Source organism: Balaenoptera borealis (genome assembly GCF_965194805.1).
Source record: "Balaenoptera borealis genome assembly, chromosome: 9".
NCBI lineage: Eukaryota > Metazoa > Chordata > Mammalia > Artiodactyla > Balaenopteridae > Balaenoptera > Balaenoptera borealis.
The window spans coordinates 51,180,283-51,205,443 of NC_138873.1; the positions used below are offsets into that span (position 1 = coordinate 51,180,283).

The 25,161-nt window shown below is 45.7% G+C and overlaps 1 protein-coding gene across 7 annotated transcripts in view; it reads right to left on the reverse strand.

Moving 5' to 3' along the window:
• Positions 1–19,431: 19,431 nt before the first annotated feature.
• FOXO3 (forkhead box O3) overlaps positions 19,432–25,161 on the reverse strand; it is a 120,201-nt gene continuing 114,471 nt past the window's right edge. For all 7 annotated transcript variants that reach the window (XM_082404764.1, XM_082404768.1, XM_082404762.1 and 4 more), the window contains one exon: positions 19,432–24,366. Coding sequence is in view for 1 of the 7 variants with exons in the window: in XM_082404768.1 (XP_082260894.1) it covers positions 24,280–24,366 (87 nt within the window). In the remaining 6 variants the exon portion in view is untranslated. The remainder of the gene's footprint in view (positions 24,367–25,161) is intronic.

The window sequence follows — 25,161 nt, forward strand, 5'->3', positions numbered from 1 at the left end:
GGCTTTGTTGACTCTCTCACTATACATTTGTTTACTATTTTATTAATTTTTGGCTTTTATCTTTATTATGCTCTTCTACCTTCTTGGGTTTAACCTGCTGAGTTTTTCCCCCCTAATTTCTTGGGATAGATTCCTACATAACTGATTTTCAGCCTTTCTTCTTTTTTAACATATGCTTTTCATGCTATAAATTGCTGCCCCCAACTCCCAAGCACAGTTTCAATGGAATCCCTTATGTTTTGATTATATACATGTTTTGATTATATATAATACATGTTATATTATATTATCATTTAGTTAAAATACTTTCTCCTTTTCTTTGATCCACAGATTATTTAGAAGTGTATCACTTAATGGTGCTGGGAAAACTGGATAGCTACACGTAAAAGAATGAAATCAGAACATTCTCTAACACCATATACAAAAATAAACTCAAAATGGATTAAGACCTAAATGTAAGACTGGATACTATAAAACTCCTAGAGGAAAACATAGGCAGGACACTCTTTGACATAAATTGCAGCAATATTTTTTTGGACCCATCTCCTAGAGTAATGGAAACAAAAACAAAAGTAAACAAATGGTACCTAATGAAACTTAAAAGCTTTTGTGCATCAAAGGAGACCATAAACAAAACAAAAAGACAACCTATGGAATGGGAGAAAATATTTGCAAACAGTGCAACTGACAAGGGATTAATTTCCAAAATATACAAACAGTTCATACAGCTCAATATAAAAAAAAAAAACCCAAATAACCCAACCAAAAAATGGGCAGAAGACTTAAATCGACATTTCTCCAAAGAAGACATACAGATGGCCAACAAGCACATGAAAAGATGCTCAACATCGTTAATTTAGAGAAAGGCAAATCAAAACCACAATGATGTATCACCTCACGCCAGTAAGAATGGCCATTATTAAAAAGTCAACAAATAATAAATGCTGAATAGGGTGTGGAGAAAAGGGAACCCTCCTGCATTGTTAGTGGGAATGTAAATTGGTGCAGCCATTAGGAGAACAGTATGGAGGTTTCTTAAAAAACTATTGAAAAAATAGAGTTACCATATGACCCAGCAATCCCACTCCTGGGCGTATATCCAGAGAAAACTCTAATTCACACCCCAATATTCATAGCAGCACTATATACAATAGCCAAGACATGGAAGCAACCTAAATGTCCACTAACAGATAAATGGATAAAGAAGATGTGGTATATATATATATACACACACATATAAAATGCAATATCCCTTTCTGCATTTTCTTGATTCCTTCTGGGATTCTTTTCCTTCTACCTAAAAAACTGTTTAGTTTTTCCTTTGGTGTCTGTCAGCTAGCTATAAACCATCTCAGTTTTTGTTTGGCTGAAAATGTCTTTATTTCACTTTCATTTTTGAATGATACTTTCTCTGGTTATAGAATTCTGGGTTAGCAGGGGGTTTTTTAGCCTTTCAAAAGTGTCATTTTATTCTTTTTTTAGCTTCCATTGTTTTTGTTGAAAATTGGCTATCTTATTATTGTGTCTCTAAGCAAAGTGTAGCTTTCTTGTTTAGTTTTTTTTTTTTTAACACTGGCTGCTTTTACAGTTTTTTCTTTGGTTGTTTTCAGTTACTATAATGTGCCTAGTTATGACTTTCTTTGTATTTGCCTGTTTGGGGTTTGTAACACTTTTTGAATCTGTGGCGTTATGTTTTTTGTCAGTTTTTAAATCCTCAGATAATTTTCTCTTAAAATCTTATTTATGCTACATTATCTCTCTCCTTTCTTTCCAGGACTCTAATTATACAAAGTTTACACTGGGTTCCATATATATTGTAGGCTCTTTTCTATATTTCATAAACTTTTTATCTTGTAATTATAGAGAGGTCTGCATATTTTCTTCTGGCTTATAGTCAAGTTCATGAATTATCTCTTCAGTTGCATGTAATCTGCTTTTAAACCCTTTCACAAGTTCTTAATTTCAGTCCTAGAATTCTTATTTGATTCTTTTTAAAAGAAATTCAACACATATGTTTAAATTATATCATTTTTTTCTCTTAGTTTTCAGTTATTTGGTCCTATCTCCTTGTATGCCTGGTATTTTTTTAAGCACATACTGTGCATGAAAAATTGTAGTGATAATTTGAGGCTCTGGATGATGTTAGCTTCCTCCAAAGAGGACTTACTTTGTTTCTGGCAAGCAGTTAGCTACCAGAATATCTCCTTAATCTATTCTGAGATTGAATTGATTCAGATCTGAGTTTTAGTCTCTGTGACTACTAACCTATTTTCAGGCTCGCTTTACTACCAGGATATAGCCTTCAAGGTTTCCAGCTGAAAGACTGGGATGTTTACTAGAACCCCTCCTTTTGGAAAGACTTAAATCCCAATCTTTGTTTCCTTAGCCCTGTGAAATTGCCAACAACCCTGCTCAGCATGTCTACACTCATTCAGAACTGCAAATGCTTCATGGAGAAAGCAGCGGTATGTTAAGCCACTCACCTCTCTGTGTTTCCTTTTCCTCTACCATCTTAGACCCTGTCTTTGTAGCTCTCCAATGCTTCCAAATAGATATTTCACAGTTTTTAAAAAATCTAGGTTTTTCTAGTTGTTCTCCTAGGGAGGATTGGTCTGCTACAAGCTAGTCCATCATGTCTAGAAGCAGAAGTCACCCCCTAAGGAGTTTATAACTAGTACTGCTCTATTTTATCATCCTTGGTTCCTGCCCTTGAAGAACCTTTGCTTTAAAACTCAATCTCAAAAGAAATAAATAAAAAATAAAACTCAATCTCAGCTGCTATAATAAAAATCTTAGGATAACAAAAATAATTGATGCCTTGGATGTTAAGTATTATTTTTCAGACAATATGTTATAATGTCAACAATCATTATAACCAACAATTATTGAGGGTTTACTCTGGGTGAGGAAATGTCCTAGGACCTTATATGCATTAATTCATTAAATGAGAGACAGTGAAAACCTAGTGCTGTCCATATTCCTCAATCACAGAATTTGACCAAGGGTGGGTCATGGGTGAAAGATGACAGATAATTCAACAAACACAGCCAAGGCCCAACTAAGAAAAAAGTTTAGACATTAACTAGGCTATCAGATTACAGGGAACGCACAGGCAAAAGGGTAATCTACAAGCCTCAGACTACTTCCCCACTAGTCTTTTTCTAGTGATAACTACTAACAAAGAGTTAGTTGACAACAAAAGACTAACAATGAGCATGCTTTCCTTCCACTTGTGTGCTTCCTGGTGGAGGTGATGAAATTTCTAAAGTAAGTAGCAGAAAAGAAGTAACAGAAGGAGAAGAGGGAATAACTAAGAGCCTAAATCAACTGTCACTGGGTATCAAGAATCAGCTTCATTTGCATTCAGCAGACACCAAATAATTGCAGGTTCAGGCCACGGAAATGAGCTGGGTGACAGATATGAGACAAAAATGGAGTGGAGGTGGGCTTCCCTGGTGGCACAGTGGTTGAGAATCTGCCTGCTAATGCAGGGGACACGGGTTCGAGCCCTGGTCTGGGAGGATCCCACATGCCGCGGAGCAACTAGGCCCGTGTGCCACAACTACTGAGCCTGCGCGTCTGGAGCCTGTGCTCCGCAACAAGAGAGGCCGCAATAGTGAGAGGCCCGCGCACTGCAATGAAGAGTGGCCCCCACTCGCTGCAACCAGAGAAAGCCCTCGCACAGAAACGAAGACCCAACACAGCCAAATAAATAAATAAATAAATAAATAATTAAAGGTGCTAATAATTAAAAAAAAAAATGGAGTGGAGGTGATATGGTATTGATGGCTCAAGACCCCACCAAAGAGAAGTGAAGGAGTTATTTAGGCTATTTGCCCAGAAAAGCAGAAATGTATGCCAAACACCAGGCATAGAGCATAGAACATGGCAATCCCAGCCTAACTTCCACTCTCAGCCAGACACTCTCCAGGGCCTGATACTCCTCACCGTTCAGTATCCTCTAGCCTGGGTAATAAACAGTGTGGGCCTCATTCTTGTTATTGGATAAAATTCTATTTAGCTCCCTCTATATGCCAAAAAATTTTGTTTCTACCAGTGGAAGCAGTCTGGGGTAGTTGAAACATAGGCTGCAGAATAAGTCTGCCTTGGGTCAAGTCTCGGCCCTACCTGGGTTACTTTGGGCAAATTACTTAACCTCTCTGAGCTTCAATATCCTCATCGTGAAATGGGGATGATGACAATAGTAGTTATCAAGATGACATGAGGTAATGCTAGTGAAGTGCTTGGCCAAGAAAGAAAGAAATAAATGTTGGCTATGGCTATTATTTAACTTAATTTAGGGTCCTGTAGTGCGTAGGAAGAGCTTATACTATTCTCATCTGTTGGATTCCTCATTTGAGAGGCAGCCTCAGGAGTGTTGTGGGAGGGGAAGGAACAGGTGGAAAACATAGGAGTCTGTGATTTCATGGGTGAGCATAAGTTTAATCCAACAGTAATTGTACTTCTAAGGCTGGTACCTAGATCTTTTTAGAGAAATGTTGCAAAATTTATGAATATGGGTGGTCATTAGCTAGATTTCCTGTTATCACTTCTCCCTGGGAGGAAACTGATTCTATTTCAGAGACATCACAGGTCTCAGCTTCCTCCCACCTATGCCCTCCAGAAACACAAAGGCTGGAATGGCCTTAAATTGATCACGAACAGATCGAGACAGGCTGGGACCTGGGACCCTTTGCTGCGGTACTTGCACCTGGACACACGTCTCCTCAAGCAACAAAATACAAAGAAACTATATGGGACTAAAAACAGCTGTATGCACGCTCATTTGCAGCAAATTATGGACAACAAGATACAAAAAGACCAAGAACCCAACTGCCACTTTGAAAAGCTGGGAACAAAAGCAGGGTACTGTGCCTGCCCCATGCACACACCACCACCAAACGCGTAGGCAAGCCACCTAAGCTACCCTCTGGTGCAACCCCTGGAACCCCCGTATAAGGAAACAGCTGGCCACCCCTCAGGGAGCTAGCAAGGGAACCTGTTACCTGTTTTCGCTCCCTCCTGCTGCAGCAGGAACCCCGAGAAATCCTTGCCTGAATTTTTTGTCTGGTCTCTTATCAGTTTCTATTGATTTGGGAAGGCGAAGAACCCTGGTAAGCAGCAAGACGATGCCTCCCCACCCTGATGGTCAGAAGTGCTCCACCATGGAGCTCGGGGGCCTCCTCATAAAAATCTCTCCTCAGTAAAGTATTAAACATCAACTATTTAGCTCTTAATGTGAATTGAATTAATGTGTCATTTCACCCAAATGCATTTGTACATTATGCCTTACCTTCACTCTGCTGTGTCTCCATAAAAGCCAAGGAACAGCACCAAGAAGGGGACCCAGTGGACAGCCAACTTAGGAGTCAGAAGACCCCTGGCACCACTTCCAGGTCTCATTAGCTGTGTGGCTTCAGGTAATTTATTTTTCCTCTGTTGCCCTCAACATCCGCCTGAAAGGGTCTCTAAAATCCCTTCCAGCTCTAAGAGCTCTATCTACAAAAGTAGGTTTAGTTGGAGGACCTGAAGTGGGCCCAGAAATCACCCTCGGGCACATACAGCCCTCCCACTCCGACCTGACCCAGGAAGCTCTCCACGCCCCCGCGGCGCCCTCCTGCCGGCCCCTCCCCTCCCGCAGCGTCCCCCTCCCCCAGCGTCCTCCTCCGCGTGCGTCCGCTCCCCCGCGGGCGGGGCCCCTCCTGAGCCCGGCGCCCCGGGCGCTGGTAACGCGGCCCCGCTCGGGCCTCGCTGGCTCCCCCCACGTCGCCCCTCCCCTCCAGATCCCCGTTTCCTTTCTGGCAGATTTACGATGCGGTTCAAAGAAGGAAGGATGATATAACGCTTTCCTGCTCCCTCCCTCTCCCAACCGACTTAGGCTAACTGGCTGGGGGCCAGGCGGTTTTGTTCTCCGCAGCCTCGCGTTTGTAAAAATACTCCAGGTCCCAACCTCCCGCCTGTGACATGGCGTCAGCTCCCAAACCCACTGGTCAGGCCTTCGCTCGTGGGCGGGAAGGAGGCAGCCTTGCGCCGCGCTGGAGTCTAATTAAGTGCTGAGCAAATAAACCATGGGCTTCAATTTTAGCCCTGAAAATAGCTGGGGCCCAGGATTCCTCTCTCTGGCCTGAGCTGTGAGACTGCCCACCCCCCGTCCCTGCAGTGACCTCCGGGCCAGGACTGTGGGGTTTGTGGGAAGGCGAGAACAGGGGTCCCAGGAGCTGGGAGCCCACGGAGGCGCAGGGGTGCAGAAGCCAGTGGGCGAAGCAGGAGAGGGAGACTGGAGCCTGGAGGACGGGCTATCCTGGACCCTCCATCTCAACTTGGCATCCTGGCCACTGCCTCTAGACTGTGCTGACTGCCGGCCTGCAGGACCTCCAGGAGTTCTGGGTCCCGGTGAATGTATCTCTGAGCCCCGTGTGGCTAAGAATGCTGAGCTCTGGCCAACGCTGAGGTCATTCTCTAGGCAGATCGTAGAACGCGCATCACGGTTTCATGCATAATCAGTCCTCTTGGGCAATGAGGAAAAACATCAACAAATGAACACATGGAAATAAAAGCTTCTGCGAGTCAACTGAATGTATTACTGGCTCAGTTAGACTGGGTCCTGAGCATCTACCTGTCCACGCCTGCCTGGAAGTCTCGAGAGAGAGACCAGCCTGCTGAGGGAGACAGGCAGGGGACAACTAACCACACCAGTCCAGGTGAACAAGAGGGGCGGGCTGTGTGAACTAGGGCACGTCCAGAGGGTCATCAGCTTCGCCATCTGGGCAACTCCTCCGTCCTTCATCCCATCCCAGCTCTTCTCACACCGTACCCTTGTCGGCTGTCTGTCTCCTGATTAGACCATGGACGGAAGCTCTGTATTATCTCCTCCCTTCCCCCACTACCCAACGCCTAGGAGGCTCCTGGCTTAAGTGCTTTTGTTCCTTTTCAACCTCTGCTCTGTAACAGCCAGGACTGAATTTGATTTGTATTGTCATCAGCGCTCTTACCTCAGCGTCAAAGAGGCAGGGCGTGAAGCCATGATCAAGGACAAGCTAAATGAGTTCAGGGAACGAGCTTATTTGGTGCCATCTGCACACCTGGACGACCCAGAGGGACAGGCAGACCTGGGGCGAGGCCTCTAGTGCCAATGGTGGCCGTGAAGACAAACGTTACATGTGCCTAAAACTAAGCCAGTACTGCTGCTCCTGGCTTAGTTCTGGAATGCTCCTGTGGAATGGTTGGAATAAAATGGAAGGCGCAACTCAAAGGAAATCAGACTCAAAGGGCAGGAGTGAGGGCTCTTACCTGCCACTCCTTGGTGAGAGCTTTTCCAGCAGAACAGAAATGCCGAGCGGGCAAATCCCTGGACACAAGCCCCTTCAGCTCACTCCTGGAGATGTCTTCAGAGTTCCTTCTTCTCTTCAGATGCATTGGGTCACGCCATGAGCGTGTTCGGAGCAGCTACCACAGCTGCACGTGGCCCATACAGTGGGGACACAGCCGGTCACACGAGTAATTACAACACACCGTGGCAATTACAATATAGTGTGATGTGGAGGAGGGGACGGGGGCTGAGGGGGGACAGGGCAAAGGCGCCTACGGCTGCCTAGCAGTCCTGGAAGGCTTCCCGGAGAGGGTGAGGGTCCCTGGGCCTTCTCCAGGCCGCTGCCCCTCTGCTGCTCTCTCCCTGCTTCTCCAACCCCGCAGCACCAAGGGTCTAGGAAGGGAGTCCTGTGCCGTGCGAGACAGACAGGCAAGTCAGAGGACACATTTCATCCTCCAGAGACCCGCTGGTGCCCTGGTCTCCTGCTTTCCTGCTCTCAGGGGGTTCCTCTGGGCCCGCTTGTTCCTAACGCAGCCCCTCCTCTTGGTGGCGCCTGAGGCCACAATATGGGCAACGCTGGGGCAATAACAATAATAATAATGCCGAGAAGCAGGCAGAGAGTGGAGTGGCGGAGGAGAAACACCACTTCACCCTCAAACCCCACCCTGCGGGTAACTGTCTCAACCCCCAACTGCGCTTGTGGAGAAGGCAGCTCCGTGTGGCCAAACCACAAAGTCCCCATTTGGAAGATCCCGTTTCCTAACCACCTTGGCCCAACATCAATAGCAATATTGCCCCACAAGGAGCGGCAAGCCATTTACTGCAAAAACCACCAGCGCCAGGGCTCAAAACCCAAGTTCAGACACGAAGAACTCCCCTCTGGAGTGTAAAACCGAGTTCAGAATGAAGAAAAACAATTTTCAGCCCAAGTTTCCTCCACGGAGGCACCCTCAGCGCCCCTCCTCACCGCTGCGAGGCCTCCTTCCCCCCGGCTGGGCCCTCGTTAGGAGCTAATGGGCCCCAGCTGTGCCAGCTTCCAGGCCTCCTGCTTAACCCCTTGGTTTCCTCCATCATTGCCAGAAAAAAATGAGGCCTCAGAAATCCCGTGCAGGGCTCAGAGCAGAGGGTACCCACTGCAAGGAGTTCATGGTGTGCATGATCTATGGTTTCTCCTGATAAACCAAATAATTAATAATTGCTACCATTTGCAGGGTGCCTTGTATGCCTTACCCACTTGCATTATTAGTCCTTCTGAGACCTCTCATCTTTGCAAACACAGTAGGAGGTAGGAATTGTTTCACCCATCTTATGGATGAGAACATCAAGGCCAGCAAGGAGACATGATTTAAACTTGCTCTGTTCTCTTGCTGCCCACCCTATCACTTACTTTGAGCAAGAGTTGATTCTCCACTGTGTGGATGAAAGACATAATCACCACTCTTACATTGTCCATCTGTAGAGGTTGTAAAACTTTAAAACCAGAAAACACCAGGTTGAGAATCAGAACAACCGGGTTTTCTCCCCAACCAAGGGCCCTTGTTGACTTTGGACAAACACCATCTTCCTTTAGCTCTCACAACCTTATCTTCAAAATAATGCAAGTAAAAATATCTGCCTTTCTTCCTCTTGGGCTTGTTGGAAGATCAAATAGATTCAGTTGGGCAAAAGCATCCTAAACTGTAGGGAAGAAGGACTATGACACTCGAGGACTCCTCCCCACCTCCCCACATGACATACACATTCTAAGAGAAGAGAGGTTCACCCCAATGGTTTCAGAGTGAATTTTGGGGCCTGATGTTCCAAGGCTTTTTCATTTCATTTGTGAGAAACAGACTCTGAGGCACTCTGTCAGACCCTGTTATTTTTATGATTTTGGAGGACCAGAGGTTTATTATGATGACAAACTTTAAGTCCTCCCTGGCTGAACCTAGCCTGTTAAAAAGGTGACCCATTGGCAGGAACCACGTGTAAACCACTGTCTTTAATTCACCACCTACCCCCTCTTACCACACTGGCACTATATCAGATTTTTCCTCCTCCGTGGAAAATAATTAACATCATTAACATCATTAGGTTTATCACCAAAACCCAGAAACCACCCAAATGTCCTTCAGTTGACCCTGAATGACTCTGGTACCTTCATAAAAACAACAAAAGGAGTGAAATACTGTTACCTATCACAAATGCTTTATGCCAAGTGAAAGAGGCCAGACTCCAAAGGGTGTGTATTATATGATTGTATGGTTAAGTGACATTCTGGGAGAGGCAGAGCTACAGGGATGGGACCAGATCAGTGGTCACCAGGGGTAAGTGTTCAGGAAGGGTTTGACTAGAAGGGGGTGGGTAGCACAGAGGAGTTCCTGCCAGGTGGTGGAACTGTTGTGTATCTTGATTATAGTGGTGGTTACAGGACTCAAAGCATTTGTTAAAACTCATGGAACTGTATAAAAAAGGAGTGAGTTTTACTGTAGGTAAATTAAGACAAATTCTTTTTTTTTTTAAATATGTTTAATATGCATAGTGTTCTTATTCTTTTATGTATTTATTTATTTATTTATGGCTGTGTTGGTTCTTCGTTTCTGCACGAGGGCTTTCTCTAGTTGCGGCAAGTGGGGGCCACTCCTCATCGCGGTGTGCGGGCCTCTCACTATCGCGGGCTCTCTTGTTGCGGAGCACAGGCTCCAGACGTGCAGGCTCAGTAGTTGTGGCTCACGGGCCCAGTTGCTCCGCGGCATGTGGGATCTTCTCAGACCAGGGCTCGAACCCGTGTCCCCTGCATTGGCAGGCAGATTCTCAACCACTGCGCCACCAGGGAAGCCCCAAGACAAATTCTTAAAGATTAAAAAATAAACTACTCCGAGATTTTTTTACAAAAGGATCGTTGAGAAAGTAGAGCAATTTAACGGGGAGTCCAGCGGTAGAGTGTAGTGTAGCACAATGTCATGTAGTGTACAGTGAGGGGTAGGGTAGTGTCTAGGAATCTGGCCACTGGTTCTCTACCTTGAGTTGGCAGTGATGGCCTGGGGAAGGGGTTAAGAGTCCAGGACCCCCACCCCTTGATGATCCGATTCCCTGGATCCAGGGTAAACTTGGGAGTTTGCATTCTAAACAAGCTTCCCAGGTTGTTTTGGTTCAGGTGGTTAACAGCCCATACTTGGAGGTCCACTATTAGACCTTTCTTCATTATTTGGGAATTCAATTCTTTTGTGAGCAGGTCCCTTTTATGCCTTGGTGTTTCCACCAGTAAAATGGGGACAATTCACCAGTCTCCTGCTTTATAGCGATCTGAGATGGCAGGTCACTGAGGTACGTGCTGGGGGCGCTCCAACGCTGTTACCTGCATTCAGTGGCAGTAGGCTTGGCCTCTGGGGCCTGCACCTTGAACATCTCCTGTAACCTGGCGTCTTGGAATTTACCTCTTGGGAAGTGGTAGCTTTGACCTTAAGGGGATACTGGTAAGATGAAATTTTGTTTCTCTGAAAATGCTTTGAGTTTTCTCCCAGAAAGAAATCCAAAGTCAGAGGCATGTCCTTCTGGGATGACTATAATTCTGAGCTCTAGAACCATTCAAATAGAAGACAGGATGTGAACCTGGGGTCAAGTCCCTGTTCCATCACTGACCATTTGTGTGATTCTGGGCAAGTAATTTCATTCTTTGAATCTCATATTCTTACATTCAAATTTTTCAGGTGTAAAGTGGAGCTGATAACTGTACTTTGCGGGGATCCTATGGGGTTTGAAAGATGCATGCTGAGGTATTTCGAGGGGACGAGTTGTGATGGCTGAACTTTCAAAAGATTTGGCAAAACAAAAACATATATATGTATACACACACACACATGCACACACACACACACATATACACCTAATATATAAATATGTAAAGCAAATATGGCAAATGTTAGGAATTGTTGAATCTAAGTGACAGGCATGTGGGTAATCATTTTTTCAACTTTTCTATATGTTTCTAAATTTTCCTAATGAAATCAGGAAGAAGAGATGGTATGTGTCAGACCAGCACAGTGCCTGTCACTCAGTAGGTCTCAGTAGGTTGGAGAGCAGGGGAGGTGAAGATGGCAGGGCAGGGAATGGGCGAGAGAAAGAGAAAGGCCTAAGGCTCGTCCAGTGCAGGAAGAGCCCAGGGAGAGAATGAAGCCAGGCAATGCCCACCCTCGGGGAAGGTGTGGGTGTGAGAACTGCCCTTGTGTTTCCAGCTCCAGAGAATCTGGGTATGGGGGAGGGGCACCCCACTCCAGTCGGGAGGCTCTGCCATGTTTCCTCCCCTTTCCTCGGGGATCTGAGAAGAACCAATTGCACTGTTTTCAGATGCTTCCAGCCCTCTTGGCTGGGGTGGGAAACACGATAGAGATTCTTTGGGCCTCTGGATTGGTTGCAATTTATAGACTCTCTGAGCCCCCGTGATGTACAAGCATCTTGCTCAACAGCTGTTCTGAGCACCAGAGTGGAAATGAACAAGGTACAAACGGCAGAGGAGGGTCAGCAAAGCCGTGAGGACAGCCTGTGAACCAGGCAGCTGGTCCCCCTTCCCTTGTAGCTCCCCTCAGCCAAGGGCTCCCACCCTAGCCCATGGCTGCACCTCTCGGGTCTTCCAGATCCAGTGGCATGAATCCAACCTGGTTGAAAAGGACATATTTGTTTCCTGTTGCTGCTGTGACATGTCACCATAAACTTAGTGGCTGAAAATAACACCATTTTATTATCTTGATGATTCTGGAGGTTAGAAGTCCAGGTCGGGTTTCATGGGCTAAAATCAAGCAGGGATGAGTTCCTTCTAGAGGCTCTTGCCTTTTTCAGCTTCTAGAGGCTGCCCTCATTCCCTGACTGGTGGCCCTTCCTCCATCTCCAGGGCCAGTGGAGTCTTCCTCACAATGCCATCTTTCTGGTTCCAACTCTTCTGTCTCCCTCTACTCCATGTAAGGACCGTTGTGATTACATTGGGCAGATAATCTTCTTATTTTGAAATTCTTAATTAGCAACCTAAATTCCCCCTTGCCATATAACCTAAGACATTCACAGGTTCCAGAGATTGGGACATGGACATCTTTGGGGGGCCGTTATTCTGCCTACTACAGAGGATGCCCCAAATGGATAAGCATTCTTACCTTTTACCCTCAGGAATTTTCAAACTTTAGTGTACTTTAGAATCATGGAAAACACTCAGAAAGCCAGAATTTTAGGCCCCGCTGGATTCTGATTTGGCACTTTTGGAATGGATCCAAGGAATCTGAAGTTTTAGTAAGCTTCCTAATGCCTTCCTGATCGACATGATCCAAGGAGCACATTTTGAAGGATCTGCTGTCTTTTGTCTTTGGACAGAGTATAGTGGCTACATTTTAGCAACTTAATTACAAAATCTATGATCTATGATTTATTGAGCAATTCCAATGTACTAATAAACATAGCTAAGTGTAGCAAGCACTTACTATGTGCCAGATCTATTCTAAGAGGTGTCCATGCACGATCTCCTTTAATCCTCACAATAACATGACAAGGTATGATTGTTATTATCATCTCTATTTTGCAGATGAGAACATGAAGACGCAGGGGTTTAAGTTCCTTACCTAAGGCAAAGCACTTACAAAGGCAAAACCAGATGCCTATCCATCCGCTCCTTTCTTTTCTAAAGCCTGAGGGGCAGCTCCACCTCCAAGGGTGGAGTGAGCCCTGTGTATAGCCAAGGGGTGGGAGTCGGTGGGGGGGGGGCCTGAACTTTTACACTCAAGGAGGTACAAACACAGCAGGTAGAAGCCTCAAACTACCTGGTTAGCTTCTCTTTAATTCTCCAAACACCTAACAGAGCCACAACAATGCCAGTGGGCAGGAAGGGGTCTGTTGAGGAAAGCCCATCCTGGCCCATCCTGGAGACAGCAACATCAGAGGGCCTCTCTCTGTCTCTCTCTCACACACACACACACACACACACACACACACACACACACACACTTGCCAGGGGACAGTTTCCCTTTATTACAGGGGCAGGTTCCAGCCTGCTGCCATTCCCTGCACCGTTCAAATTGGCAGCGGGTCACCCTGGCCTCCTGTCTGTGTCTGAGAGACCTTCCAGCTGGGCCCTTGTGGGCCCCTGTATCATCTCACTTCTTTAGGACAGAAACTGGAGAGACTCATGTAACACCAGATGGGTTACAGGGCTGACATCTCCGTAGGGCGCACCACCTCCTCTGAAATGGACACCACAGAGCAAGCCACTCTCCCCCCACACCGTACCTCCCCCTTCCACCTCCCCCATCTCCAGTTCCCATTTCCTCTTCCATCCTTTTCCCTTTCTCCATCTCTTTCCCTATCTCTTTAGGATGCACTCTCTACCCTCTCTCCCCAGGGTCTCACTGCCTTAAGCATGTGACTTTGGAGACAGAGGAACAGAGGGGTTGGTTACAGCCAGAAACCATGAACCTTTAAGCCCACTTTGGACTCTGCCTCAGTTTCCCTTCTGGAAAATGAATGTATGAACATTTGCCAATTTCCTAACTCAAAACAGTCTCTGTGGTTCTGATACCTGCTTTGTGGTTTGTAAAGCATGTGCTCCATTTCCAGGCTGGTCCTGATGCCTTATAAAGTCCAGTGGGTTCGTGAAGTGGATGTTGCAGATGGGGAAACTGATGCCTAGAGAGGGAAATGGCTCACTCAAGGCCACACAGCGTTTAGTGGCCGAGCCAGGACCAGAAACAAGTCTTGCAATCCTGTCTTGCCATGATGTTTGAGTTCTTCGTGATGATGATGATTCTGTAGTACACGGCACAGAGGACATGGACCACGAGCGTGGTTGCTGCCAACAGGTCCTGAAGAAGATGAGAGCAGAAAAATCTCACAAGTCGGTTACCTTAATTGCTTAATTGCGATGCAATCTAATTATACTGACGGGGTTCATTACCATGTCGAATTTTGTTTTATGTTTTTATGTCATGAGAAGCCATCAAAGAATACAGACACAGACGTAGAGAATGGACTTGAGGACACGGGGAGGGAGAAGGGTAAGCTGGACGAAGTGAGAGAGTGGCATGGACATATATACACTACCAAATGTAAAATAGATAGCTAGTGGGAGGCAGCCGCAGAGCACAGGGAGATCAGCTCAGTGCTTTGTGACCACCTAGAGGGGTGGGATAGGGAGGGTGGGAGGGAGACGCAAGAGGGAGGGGATATGGGGATATATGTATATGTATAGCTGATTCACTTTGTTATACAGCAGAAACTAACACACCATTGTAAAGCAATTATACTCCAATAAAGATGTTAAAAAAAAAAAAAGCAGCCATCACCCCACAGGGTGTGGAGCCAGTGGGCTGTGTATAAAGAGAGGACTTCTGACGAAGGGCTTGCTGCTGACTTGCTGAAAGCGCTGCAGTACTTCCCACGTGCCCTCTCAGGTCATCCTCACGACCCGAGACACAGGCAGCCTTGTTCCCATTTCACAAACGAGAAAACAGAGGCCCAGAGACATGAAGGGACTCGCCTATCATCATTCAGCTAGTGAATGGCAGGGCTGGCTCCAGTCACGGCCTGTCCCATTCCAAAGTTGTTTCCCTCCCCTACTCCGTGACACCGGCTCCCCACAGAGACGGAAAGGCCTTCGTCATAAAATGACTCCGTTTCCTCTTTGTAAAATCCTGCCTCCTGGCTTCTGCGTTCCCTAAGCAGAGCCCCCTCGCACCCCAGGTGCCAACCTGCACAGTAGGGCAGGAGGAGGGCTTGCAGGGCGCCAGCCCGCGGGAGAGCGTCAGAGCTTCTCCTTTGGAGGAGCGAGTTCCCCCCACTTGTGAGGAGGAGCCGGTGAGACCCGTGAGGCCCCCAGCGCCCCCCCACCCCGCCCCTCCTGGGGACAGCCCCACTCTGAGAGCTGGAAGCCTTGCCCAGGGGCATCAGTGGGCCAGGGCCCGGCTAAGGAGCAGCACCTTTCTCCCTGCGCCCAGCCGGGCTGTCCTCCAGCCGGTTGTGCAATCTTGCTATGAATAGGTCTAGGTGTGTGGTTTGGTGCCAAGGAGACCAGACTTGATTCCTTCGGGTGACAGCTCCCCTCTGGAATTCTGGGAGGTGAGGGAGCACAGCTGCGAGGTCAGGCCGATGACCCTGAGCTGGGCGGTCCGAGCTGGTGGCGTGAGGGGAGGGGCCTGTGGCCAGACTGGATGGGCAGGCTGGCAGCATGACGCCGGGAGCTCTTTTTCCTCCCTGGCAGTCACCAGGCCACCCTGAGTCTGCCTCCCAAGCCCCTCCCATCTTCCACCCCTCACTCTCACCAAGCCCTCATTACCTTAGGTACAGACTTAAAACAAAGAAGCTGGCCTTCCCTGGTGGCGCAGTGGTTGAGAATCTGCCTGCCAATGCAGGGGACACGGGTTCGAGCCCTGGTCTGGGAGGATCCCACGTGCCGCAGAGCAAGTGGGCCCGTGAGCCACAACTACTGAGCCTGCGCGTCTGGAGCCTGTGCTCCGCAACAAGAGAGCCCGCGATAAGTGAGAGGCCCGCGCACCGCGATGAAGAGTGGCCCCCGCTTGCCGCAACTGGAGAAAGCCCAAGCACAGAAACGAAGACCCAACACAGCCAAAAAAAAAAAAATAAAAATAATAATTAAAAATCTGCTAAAAACTCCTAAGAGGGGCAAAGGCAAAGACTGCCTTGCAAGTTAATTTTTAAAACTTTAAAAACACGAGGCTGTGGGAAACCAGGGATTCTCATATATTTTGGTGTTGTGAATTGGTACATTCGAGGGCAGTTTGATCCACCTTTCAAAATTGCAAATGTATATGTACCTCTTGCCCCAGTAATTCCACGTTTGGGCATTAATCCTACAAAGATTCTGACCTGTGTATGTAATATATGTATAAGGTTATTTGCTGCAGTGTTGCTGATAATAACAAATGTTCAGTAACAATGTCCAATGTCTATCAATAGGGGACTACTGGTTAAATTAATTGGGATACAATGATACAGTGGAATACTATGCAACTCTAAAAACGAGGAGGCTTTCTATGTACTGATATTTCCTCCATGTGTGAGAAAATCATTAACAAAGCAAGATATCTGACAGTGTGTATAATATACTTTTTGTGTAATAAAAAGGGGAAAGTAATAATTTGTGCTTTTATTCCTTGTAGGTGCATAAGAAATTCTGGAAGGATACACAAGAAACTTTGGGGTGGGAGGAACTAGGCAGAGAACTAGACAGCGGTGGGAGGAAAACATTCCCTATGTGTGTATCGCGATATGCTTTCTAGCTTTTGAATCATGAGAATGCATTACCTTTCAAAAATACAGTGCAACAAATGAAGATAATTTTGACAAAAAATTCCATAACCAATTGCCAGCTACAATGGACATTTGTCTTTTGGGGACAAGTCCTGGCATGAGAACACCCTTCTACTTGGGGATTTACCCAATGGTTGCATCTTGGTGGGAAGAAGAACCCCTTCTCCCCCACTGGAGCGGGACTCGGAGTGGCCGAGGAACAGTGTTAGCTTATTCACGGTGGCAACAGTTGAGGTCCTGAGTCCAGTTTTGAGGCCAAAAGTGTCCAGGACACAAGAATTATTTCAATTTTGGCATTTTACCTTTTAGAACCTCTCCTCAGCCACAGTTTACACTGGCATATGCTATTTCTATTCTGCTTTTTATTTTTCTTATATTAATATAAAAGTTACAAGAGCAATAGATAATTACATTTCTAAGAGTGCATCCAATATAAGCATATAGTTTTATAATTATTATTCTAACAGATGCATAAAATTCCTTTGTTCTGATTAGGTAATTCCTATACTGATATTCAAGATGTTAATAGGAGGAAATTATGGAAACCCAAAGTTATGAAGACACAACTTTGCAATGATATTATTCATTTATCAGTCAGATTCCTTTCAAGCAGTATAGTTATCTCATTATCTCCACTTTTATTCCCTAACCCCCTTCTCCCACCTTATTCCTTCCAGTCTCAGAAGAGGAGTCAAAGCCAGCCTCTCCACCATAGCTCCAAGAGCTCTACGGCTCTTTAGAAGCCGTATTTATCTTTATACTAGTAACACACTCCCATTTTGATAACCTAAAATAGTATATAAGGAGAAGAGTTGAAAGCCAAAGTCCCTTGCGTCCGTCCCTGGACTGAACCATTACCAAGTTTTCTGTGATTTCTTCTAGATCAGGGCTTTCAGTTTGGTTGGGAAGTTACAGGGGTGCCGAGCTATTGACCCCTCAGCCTTTAGGGCAGCCTCTCTGGCCAGCGGCTATGAGAAGCCTGAGATGGGAGCAGTTTTCTCTGCCATCCCGGTGCCTGGCACATCCTGGTGCTGGTGGGATGGATGAATGTAGGACTCACGGAGGTGGACCTGTGCTAAGACAAGAAGAGCATCGAGACTTTTCTTCCCTGCATGGGAATGGGGATGTTTGTAGTGTGTCTAGTAAGTCCTCTGAGAAAGAAGGCAAAAATGAAGTTTTGAGCCATTACTATGTGATGGACACTAGGCAGAACTACAGACACACACACACACAATCTAATTTTCTTCAGGTCTTAAATATTGCTGAGAGTCCTCCTCTTTTAATGTTCGAATAAAGAAAATTCAAGGGGAAGGACCCCTCTTCCTGCAGCTCCAAAGGTGTCCTCAGGGCCCAGAACCAAAGCTTCTCCCTGATGGCCATGGAGCAGAGGGAGGGTGGGCCCCCTTCTGGATGCTCCTCTCTTCACCTCCACCCTTCAAACACACTCCCCTGCGCATGCCCACCATGGGCTGAGCTGAGGGCACCCAGGGCACCACAGCCATCACCCTTTTTCCCCAGGTCCCAGGGAAGTGGCCATGGGGACGGGGGTGGAGTGTCTGCCAGATCGACCGTGGCTATGAACTCTACCTTCCTCCACCTTTGACCTCTGTATTCCAGCTGTGATGTGCATGGCTTGGCTGATACGTCACGTGTGCTGTATTAAAGGTTTGCCCTCACTACTCAAACATTTGCGAAATCAATTCCCTAAAGTGTTAGCAAGATTAACCAGTTCAAATTCTTCCTCTTTTAAACAAGAAGCTGAAGCAGGGAGAGCCGGCAACAATTAACTCTTTACTCCTCAAGGTGGAGCAGATAGATGATATCTTGAGTATAAACTCATGGAGGGCAGGGCCTAGTTCTATTGGTGCCCATCACAGCCTCTGGCCCACTGCCACACTTGAAATTGACTTAGTAATTGTTGTTCATTAAGTTAACTTCAATTAATTTTAGTTGAATTTTTACCTGGTTTGGGAAAACTCTCTACTGAGAATCTTGTGATAGCTGGTTTTGGATTTCCATCTTTAATCTTTTGGGAGACAGACTTAAAACTTGAAAGCAATCTCAAATGAAATACCTTCTCCTAGTTGGCTCTGGTATTAGAAGATGAAGTTTTACCTGTACAGGAAATTAAAACAATGATAAGGACAGACTTATGAAAGCATGACTCTTCACCAATATAGAATTTATCCCAAAGGGCAAACTTTAAAATCTTTTTTACCTACTTGATCTGAAGTAAGAGTCCATCGTGCTGCTTAGGACTTTGAACCCAAAAGCTGAATGATTTTTATAACGTCTATTAATAGGAAAACCACAACCAGGCTACTAAGAATAGTTTTACAGTAGGGTGGAGTTCCCCCTAACTTAGCTAGGAAATATTTATGCTATTGCCACCAGCAGCCCTACGCGTTGTTTGACTTTGATACGTAGGAGGCCACCGTGATGACCGACATTCATCTTCTGGACTCACGTGAGCAGGACCTCCTTAGGGCCAAAACCGTGACAGGTCAAAACCTCTGACACCCAAGGAAGACAGAGTTTAAATCCCGCCTCCCTATGTAAAAGCTCCTCCAGGGCAACCTGACTCAGGGCAGGCCAAAAGTGGCTATCAGCCACCATGAACAATGCCATAAATCTGCTTTATTAAATTGTCTGGTTGCCTGTGAAGGTCAAAAGTGGGTCAGAGAAAAAGTCTGCAGGATTCATTTAGTTTAGAGATCTCAGGATAGAGTCTCCCACCTTTGTGCCTCTTCCACAGGAAGACCTTGAGACAAACTCAGCTATTTCACTCCTCGGGTTAAAGAAAGGGGGAAGGAGAACAAAAAACTTCTTGGAGTAAGATAGAGTGTCATTGATGCTTTATTTACATGCGTCACCATCTCTTTTACAAACTAGATTACGGTTTTAAATGGAATACACAAGGCAATATCTACAAACACCAAGGAAAGTTAAGTACTGCATCTCTATTTCATTTGGAAAAGAGAAGATTCCCAAATCAAACTGGTTTTGATTCTTGAGAGGAAAGGTGGTAGAGATAATTCATGGCAACATATGGATAGACAAAATCCTCAGTAAGAATGCAATATGATAGTGTTCGCTTTGAAAGAAAGGATGAGGTGCTTCAAACCAAAGTATCAACTGCATGACTCTTAGGTGTTTGAATATGGCCAGGCACCACAATGAGTTCTAGTTTGCATGGGTTATGAGCAAGAAATTGAAACGGATAAGACAGTTTTACAGATACTGTATACAGATTTTTTTTCCATTCATGCAACTTTTTTTCTTAAAAAAAAAGTTAAACATGTGAAGCCAAAACGTACATTTTTTTAATATTAACTAATTTTTCTGTTCCTCCTTCACATCTGTTTACATTTTGCATGTACATAATGTGCTAGGACAAGTGTATTGAGAGAAGATTGATTGCCAGGCAATGAGATAATTTTAGAGAAATAAGTGACCAGACATGTAGTTGTTGTTTTTTTTTTTTAAAGCAGCCGCACAAATATTTCTGGAGTGTGGCAGAGGCCTCGGAACCAATCATTCAACAAAGAAAAATACATACAAATAAAACTAAACAAGAGGAAAACATCTCATTCATTTGAACTGCATAAAATGTTACCCACTGAAGATCTAGATCAAATATAATACACAGTCGCCCCTTGGTATCCGTGGGGAATTGGTTGCAGGACCTCCACAGATACCAAAATCTGTGGATGCCCGAGTCCCTTATATAAAATGGTGTAGTACAGTCGGCCCTACGGATCCATGGTTGGTTGAATCCGAGGATGCTGAGCCCGTGTATGCGGAGGGCCGACTGTACTCTTTTCAGTTACTTGGGCATCTGCGTTAAGATCTTGTCTGACAGACATGATTTCACAAGGACTTCACTCTCCCTTCGCTGTGCCCTGCCACCCCTGGTCTCCAGGAGAGGCTGGCTTTTTCATACCTCTTTGCCAGTGATTGTATTCCTACAAAATTTTTTGCTTTTCTTAATTAAAAAAAGAATACATTATACCTAATCGTACAATGTTCCCCAAATACACCGAGAAAGAAGAAATCAGAGTTTGGAGCTGTCAGGATTTTATTTCTGCTTTCAGAGAGAAAGGGTAACTTTTTAATTTCCCCTCACCAGCCCTTGGCATCAGCATGAAAAATGGGCCTGGGTGATTGACTGCTTTCCTCTTGACGGTCTTTCCAAGAGATTCAAATATTCCTTATTCTTTAAGTGGGGTTCATTAGATAGACTCCCTACCATCTTTAACAATTTCAGAAGCCGCCTGAAATGACACCCTGAGACCGGGCATACCTGTCCTGACCAGTGAGCCAAGAGGTCTTCTCCTCAGGGTGGGGAAGCGACACACACAAGGGCAAAACTCACCACCACACACACACACAAACACACACAGAGTCCACCAGTACTACACGCGTGTGCACGCTCTTCCCATTAACAGGAGAGCCAAACTTCTGAAATTTAAAAAAATATGTTTCGGCAGTCATTACATTGCAGGGGATGCAATAAAGGAAATCGACCTCAGATTCATTCACAGTTAATGGGATACTCTGAACCTGACGGTCAGGCCTCACTCACGCTAGGACAGTGAAGGCTTGTGATAAAGCTCTTTTCTAACTTTGGTAAAAGGTATCTGGTTCTGGAGCCCTGAAGAGAACAATAGGACCCCAGAGTTCGGGTTATGTTTTCAACATTGTTACTCTTCTTTCTAAATTTCCCACCAAAAAATGGAAGGCTCCCTAGAGCAGCTTATTTAGAGGCTGAGTGTAGACTCCGAAAGTTCTTATCAGGATGCAAACATTACAACCGCCAGACTCCCGGAGACTACCAAGTATTCCACTGAGATACTCCAGATCAGGAAACTTCCTGTGGGGGCCCATGGCACTCAGAACTCCACATGGTGGCCATCGGTAGGCCCTTCCTGAAAGCAGGGTCTTCAAATACAAGAGGGAGAGGGCTTAGGTGGCACCTCTGCCCTGTCTGACTGCCTTCGGACTCAGTCTAAGGGATCCTGGCCTCTGGGTGGGCGGCCAAGGGTGAGAGTGGGGCTGCTGTGATCCTGGACAGGCTTAACCATTCCATTCTTGCCTGACCCTTTCTAGGACGGACGCTGGCGCTAGACTTCGCCTTGATCTCAGCTGTCCGCGACACTCTACATGTAGATGCTGAATTACTTAAAAAAAAAAAAAAAAAAAGGAAAAGAAAAAAATTCCAAGCACCCCTCCCTCTCCGTTTTCCTGATCTGCTCTGTGGCTATCCTGCTCTCATACCTCTCTGTCCCTCCCTCAGCTGTTTTAGATTAAATTAGAATCTGGTTCCAGGATATTTTGTAAAACATTCTGCCTGAAATCTAACAAACATTGGGGGGGAAAAAAAAAAAAGAATAAATGAGATGCCACATGTCTGAAAGGAATTCGACACTTTAAAAGTCAAAACACATTTGAGGGTTGCCTTTCTTACTCCCAAAGTATTTCCCATGGTCTACAAAACTGCAAAGGCAAGTAGCTATTTTGTTAGTTTTCTTGTTTCTTTGAGCTCAGGAGAGAAGTTCTCAGGGCCCTCGTGTTGGAAGCACTCGGATTCTCCCCTATATCCAACACCCCTCTGCCACTCCCCCCGTCCCTGAGCTGCTGCCACTGTCTCTGCACTACGTCTCCACCCAGGGGGCAGCGTCACTTAGGAACCCAGAGAGGCAGCCCTCTCTTGCTGACACTTGACAGTTCTTGTGTACAGCAGACTACCAAAGAATCAAGGAAGTGGCTAGCTTTATTACAAAAGAATACAGTAAGCAAAAGTCTGTCTCACTGACAAGCAGACCACGTGAATAGAATACATATTTTTAAAAATTATACATACTTTCAAAATGAAGATTATAAACTTGTAGCAGTTTAGAAAAGGTGATATGCTACAGGTCTACTATAACCACAAATTGCACAACAATTTACAGATTCAGTAGAGAGCAGGGTGAAATCAACAGGGCCATCGCTCAAACATGACAGCCCAAGCGAGGCGGGAGAGACAAGTGGCAACACCAAATGGAACGTTCATTATGCTAGGAGCTGTTATCACCACCAATATCACCCCCAGAGGAATCAGGAAGCAAAGGTGCACAAAGGGGCCCCTGGTGGCTGGTGATGGGTGCAGGGGGTTGGGTGGCACGTCTGTGTTGGTGGAAGGGAATCAGTGCCCACTGCACGGTGCAAGCATCAGCGAGAACTCATGCAGGGAGGTCTGTGCTGAAATACTAGCCTGTATCCCTAACATCCATGCAGACTGTTCCATTTTTGTACTGTACATGATAAAATATATTTATACATTTCTATGCCTAATGCTTTTTATGCAACGAAAAGAGTCTTCATATATCACTTTGGAGAAGTATGCATATGCTGTGCTAATCAGAGCATCATTACACCAGTTTCATATGTACCAAAGGTGTTCCCAACTATTCTGTCTACCAAAGAGGGTAACTAATATAATCACACTTTTCAGGCTAAACAGAAAGCACCTATACAGCACCATAACTTTTTGAAAAGAAAAAAATGAAATCCATAGAAGCAGGAAAAGTGTCTGGGGGGAGGTCAAAACTGCCCTATCTTGTACTTCCATTGTGACACTTGTACAATTACAATCTAAGCTTATTTATATTAAAAAGGAATCAGTTTGTATGCTATTGCTTGTCACTCATACACGTCTACTAGATCAGATTATACAGAGCAAGACTGAAAATAATCAAGGGTGTGCATTTAGAAAAATAGTGACTCGGGTTTGTACTTTCCACACATTTCTCACTGCAGGCTTAATGTTCACCTGTAAGTTCACTTCTTCTGCAAAGCAAAACACGACTACTTTTTTTTTTTCTTCTTTTCTTTTCTCCTTAAAACTAAACCCGTTAGTGGCATTTGGCAATGAGCGGACAGCTGAGCTGATTTCTTCCTTGAAAAATTCTAATTTCTAACCAACGTACAATCACTGTTGACTGTGTTAGCTGAGGATACTGACAGTAGACCACAGGCCCTACTGATCTGGCAACTGCAGACCAGGTGCCAGGGTCTCATCCCCCGACCACCCTGACTCAGAACCAAGCACGTGGTTTGGTTCTGGGTCAGGTTTGCCGATGCAGGGCTCTGTCCTGGACCAGTGCACACAGAAAACACTTGTGCCACTGTTCAGTTTTTAGAAAAGGATAGTTTTCTACCAAACGAAAGAAGAAAGAAAACCCCCCTCTAGTTTATGTAATGTGTTAGTTAGGGGAGTCCTACGGGCTCGAATGCTTGTGACACCCAAAGCCAGCACAGTAGCTGGTACAACATTTTCCTTCTGTTTTTAAATTTGCCAGGGGAAGCATGATTAACATTTTAACATAAAAAGACTGCAAGTTAATGCATGTGAGAAACTCAAAGTCAAAGGAAAACAAACACAAAAACAACACTTAAAACATCCCATAAACCATCACGATATTAAAACACCACAGAATGGCCCGCGGGCTCACGGTGTGCTCTGAACAGGGTGGGCGGTGCTGGCAGGGTGCTGTCCTTCGCTGGCAGGTGGCTGTCACCCCGTACAAGGAAGGTTTTGCATACTTTATAGAGAGAGTTCTGTGCGAGGGTAAGTGCTTCACCCGGGGTAAGGGGCCGATAACAGTCTCTGCTGGGGTAGGAAACGGCAGGGGCTCACAAAGGTGTTAAGCTGTAAACGGTACCACTGTCCACTTGCTGAGAGCAGATTTGGCAAAGGGTTTTCTCTGTAGGTCTTGTGTCAGTTTGAGGGTCTAAAGGAGGAGAGAAGAAAACCAGAGACGGTTAAGGACATTCAAACAGCAGCAGTGGGCCCTCCAGGTCACGCCTCCTCAGCCTCGGGTCCCCTCACCCGCCTCTGGGCCAGGGGTGCTGCAAGTCAAGCTGTTCTGCTGCACTAGCTTCAAAGGGCTGAAAACCTAAGGACAAAGCCTGGAGATCACTTACCTTATTTCTATGCTTGATAACAAAACGCCCTCACTTCCGGAGGTTAACAAAGCGAGGCAAATCGGGGTGCCTCAGTGGGCCCTTCCAAGTTAGAGAGGCCTGGGGTGCAGATGGGGTTTTACTCTAGATTTTTGGATTGAGGGGCTTCCTGGGACACGACACTTTCATGCTAAAACCAGGGGAGCTGGTCACCCCATGCAGACCAGCTATGCTCTTCTGGTTCCCCCTCCCCCGGCTATGCGGACTAAGTGACCTTGCTTACCACCCTTCCCATTGATATCCCAACATCAGGGGAGTGGAAATGGCCACTTTCCACAAAGGCTTCATCGGTCTGCACTGCTGGGTCGGGGTAATCTTGACTTCCCTCACTATAAAAGGAGAAGTAATCTCTAAGTGGGGTGTCCTAGAAATTTGCTTTTTATATTAAAAATCTGCAGAGGGAAAACAATTATACCACGCATACATATGGCCCAAAAAACCTCCCACAAAACATCCCTTTAAAAATTAACAACACTATTATTGTTGGTATTATTATTATGCACTCAGCCACCTTCAAACGGTAAATCCTCTCAAAGCATCTGAATTTACACAAATCTTATCAT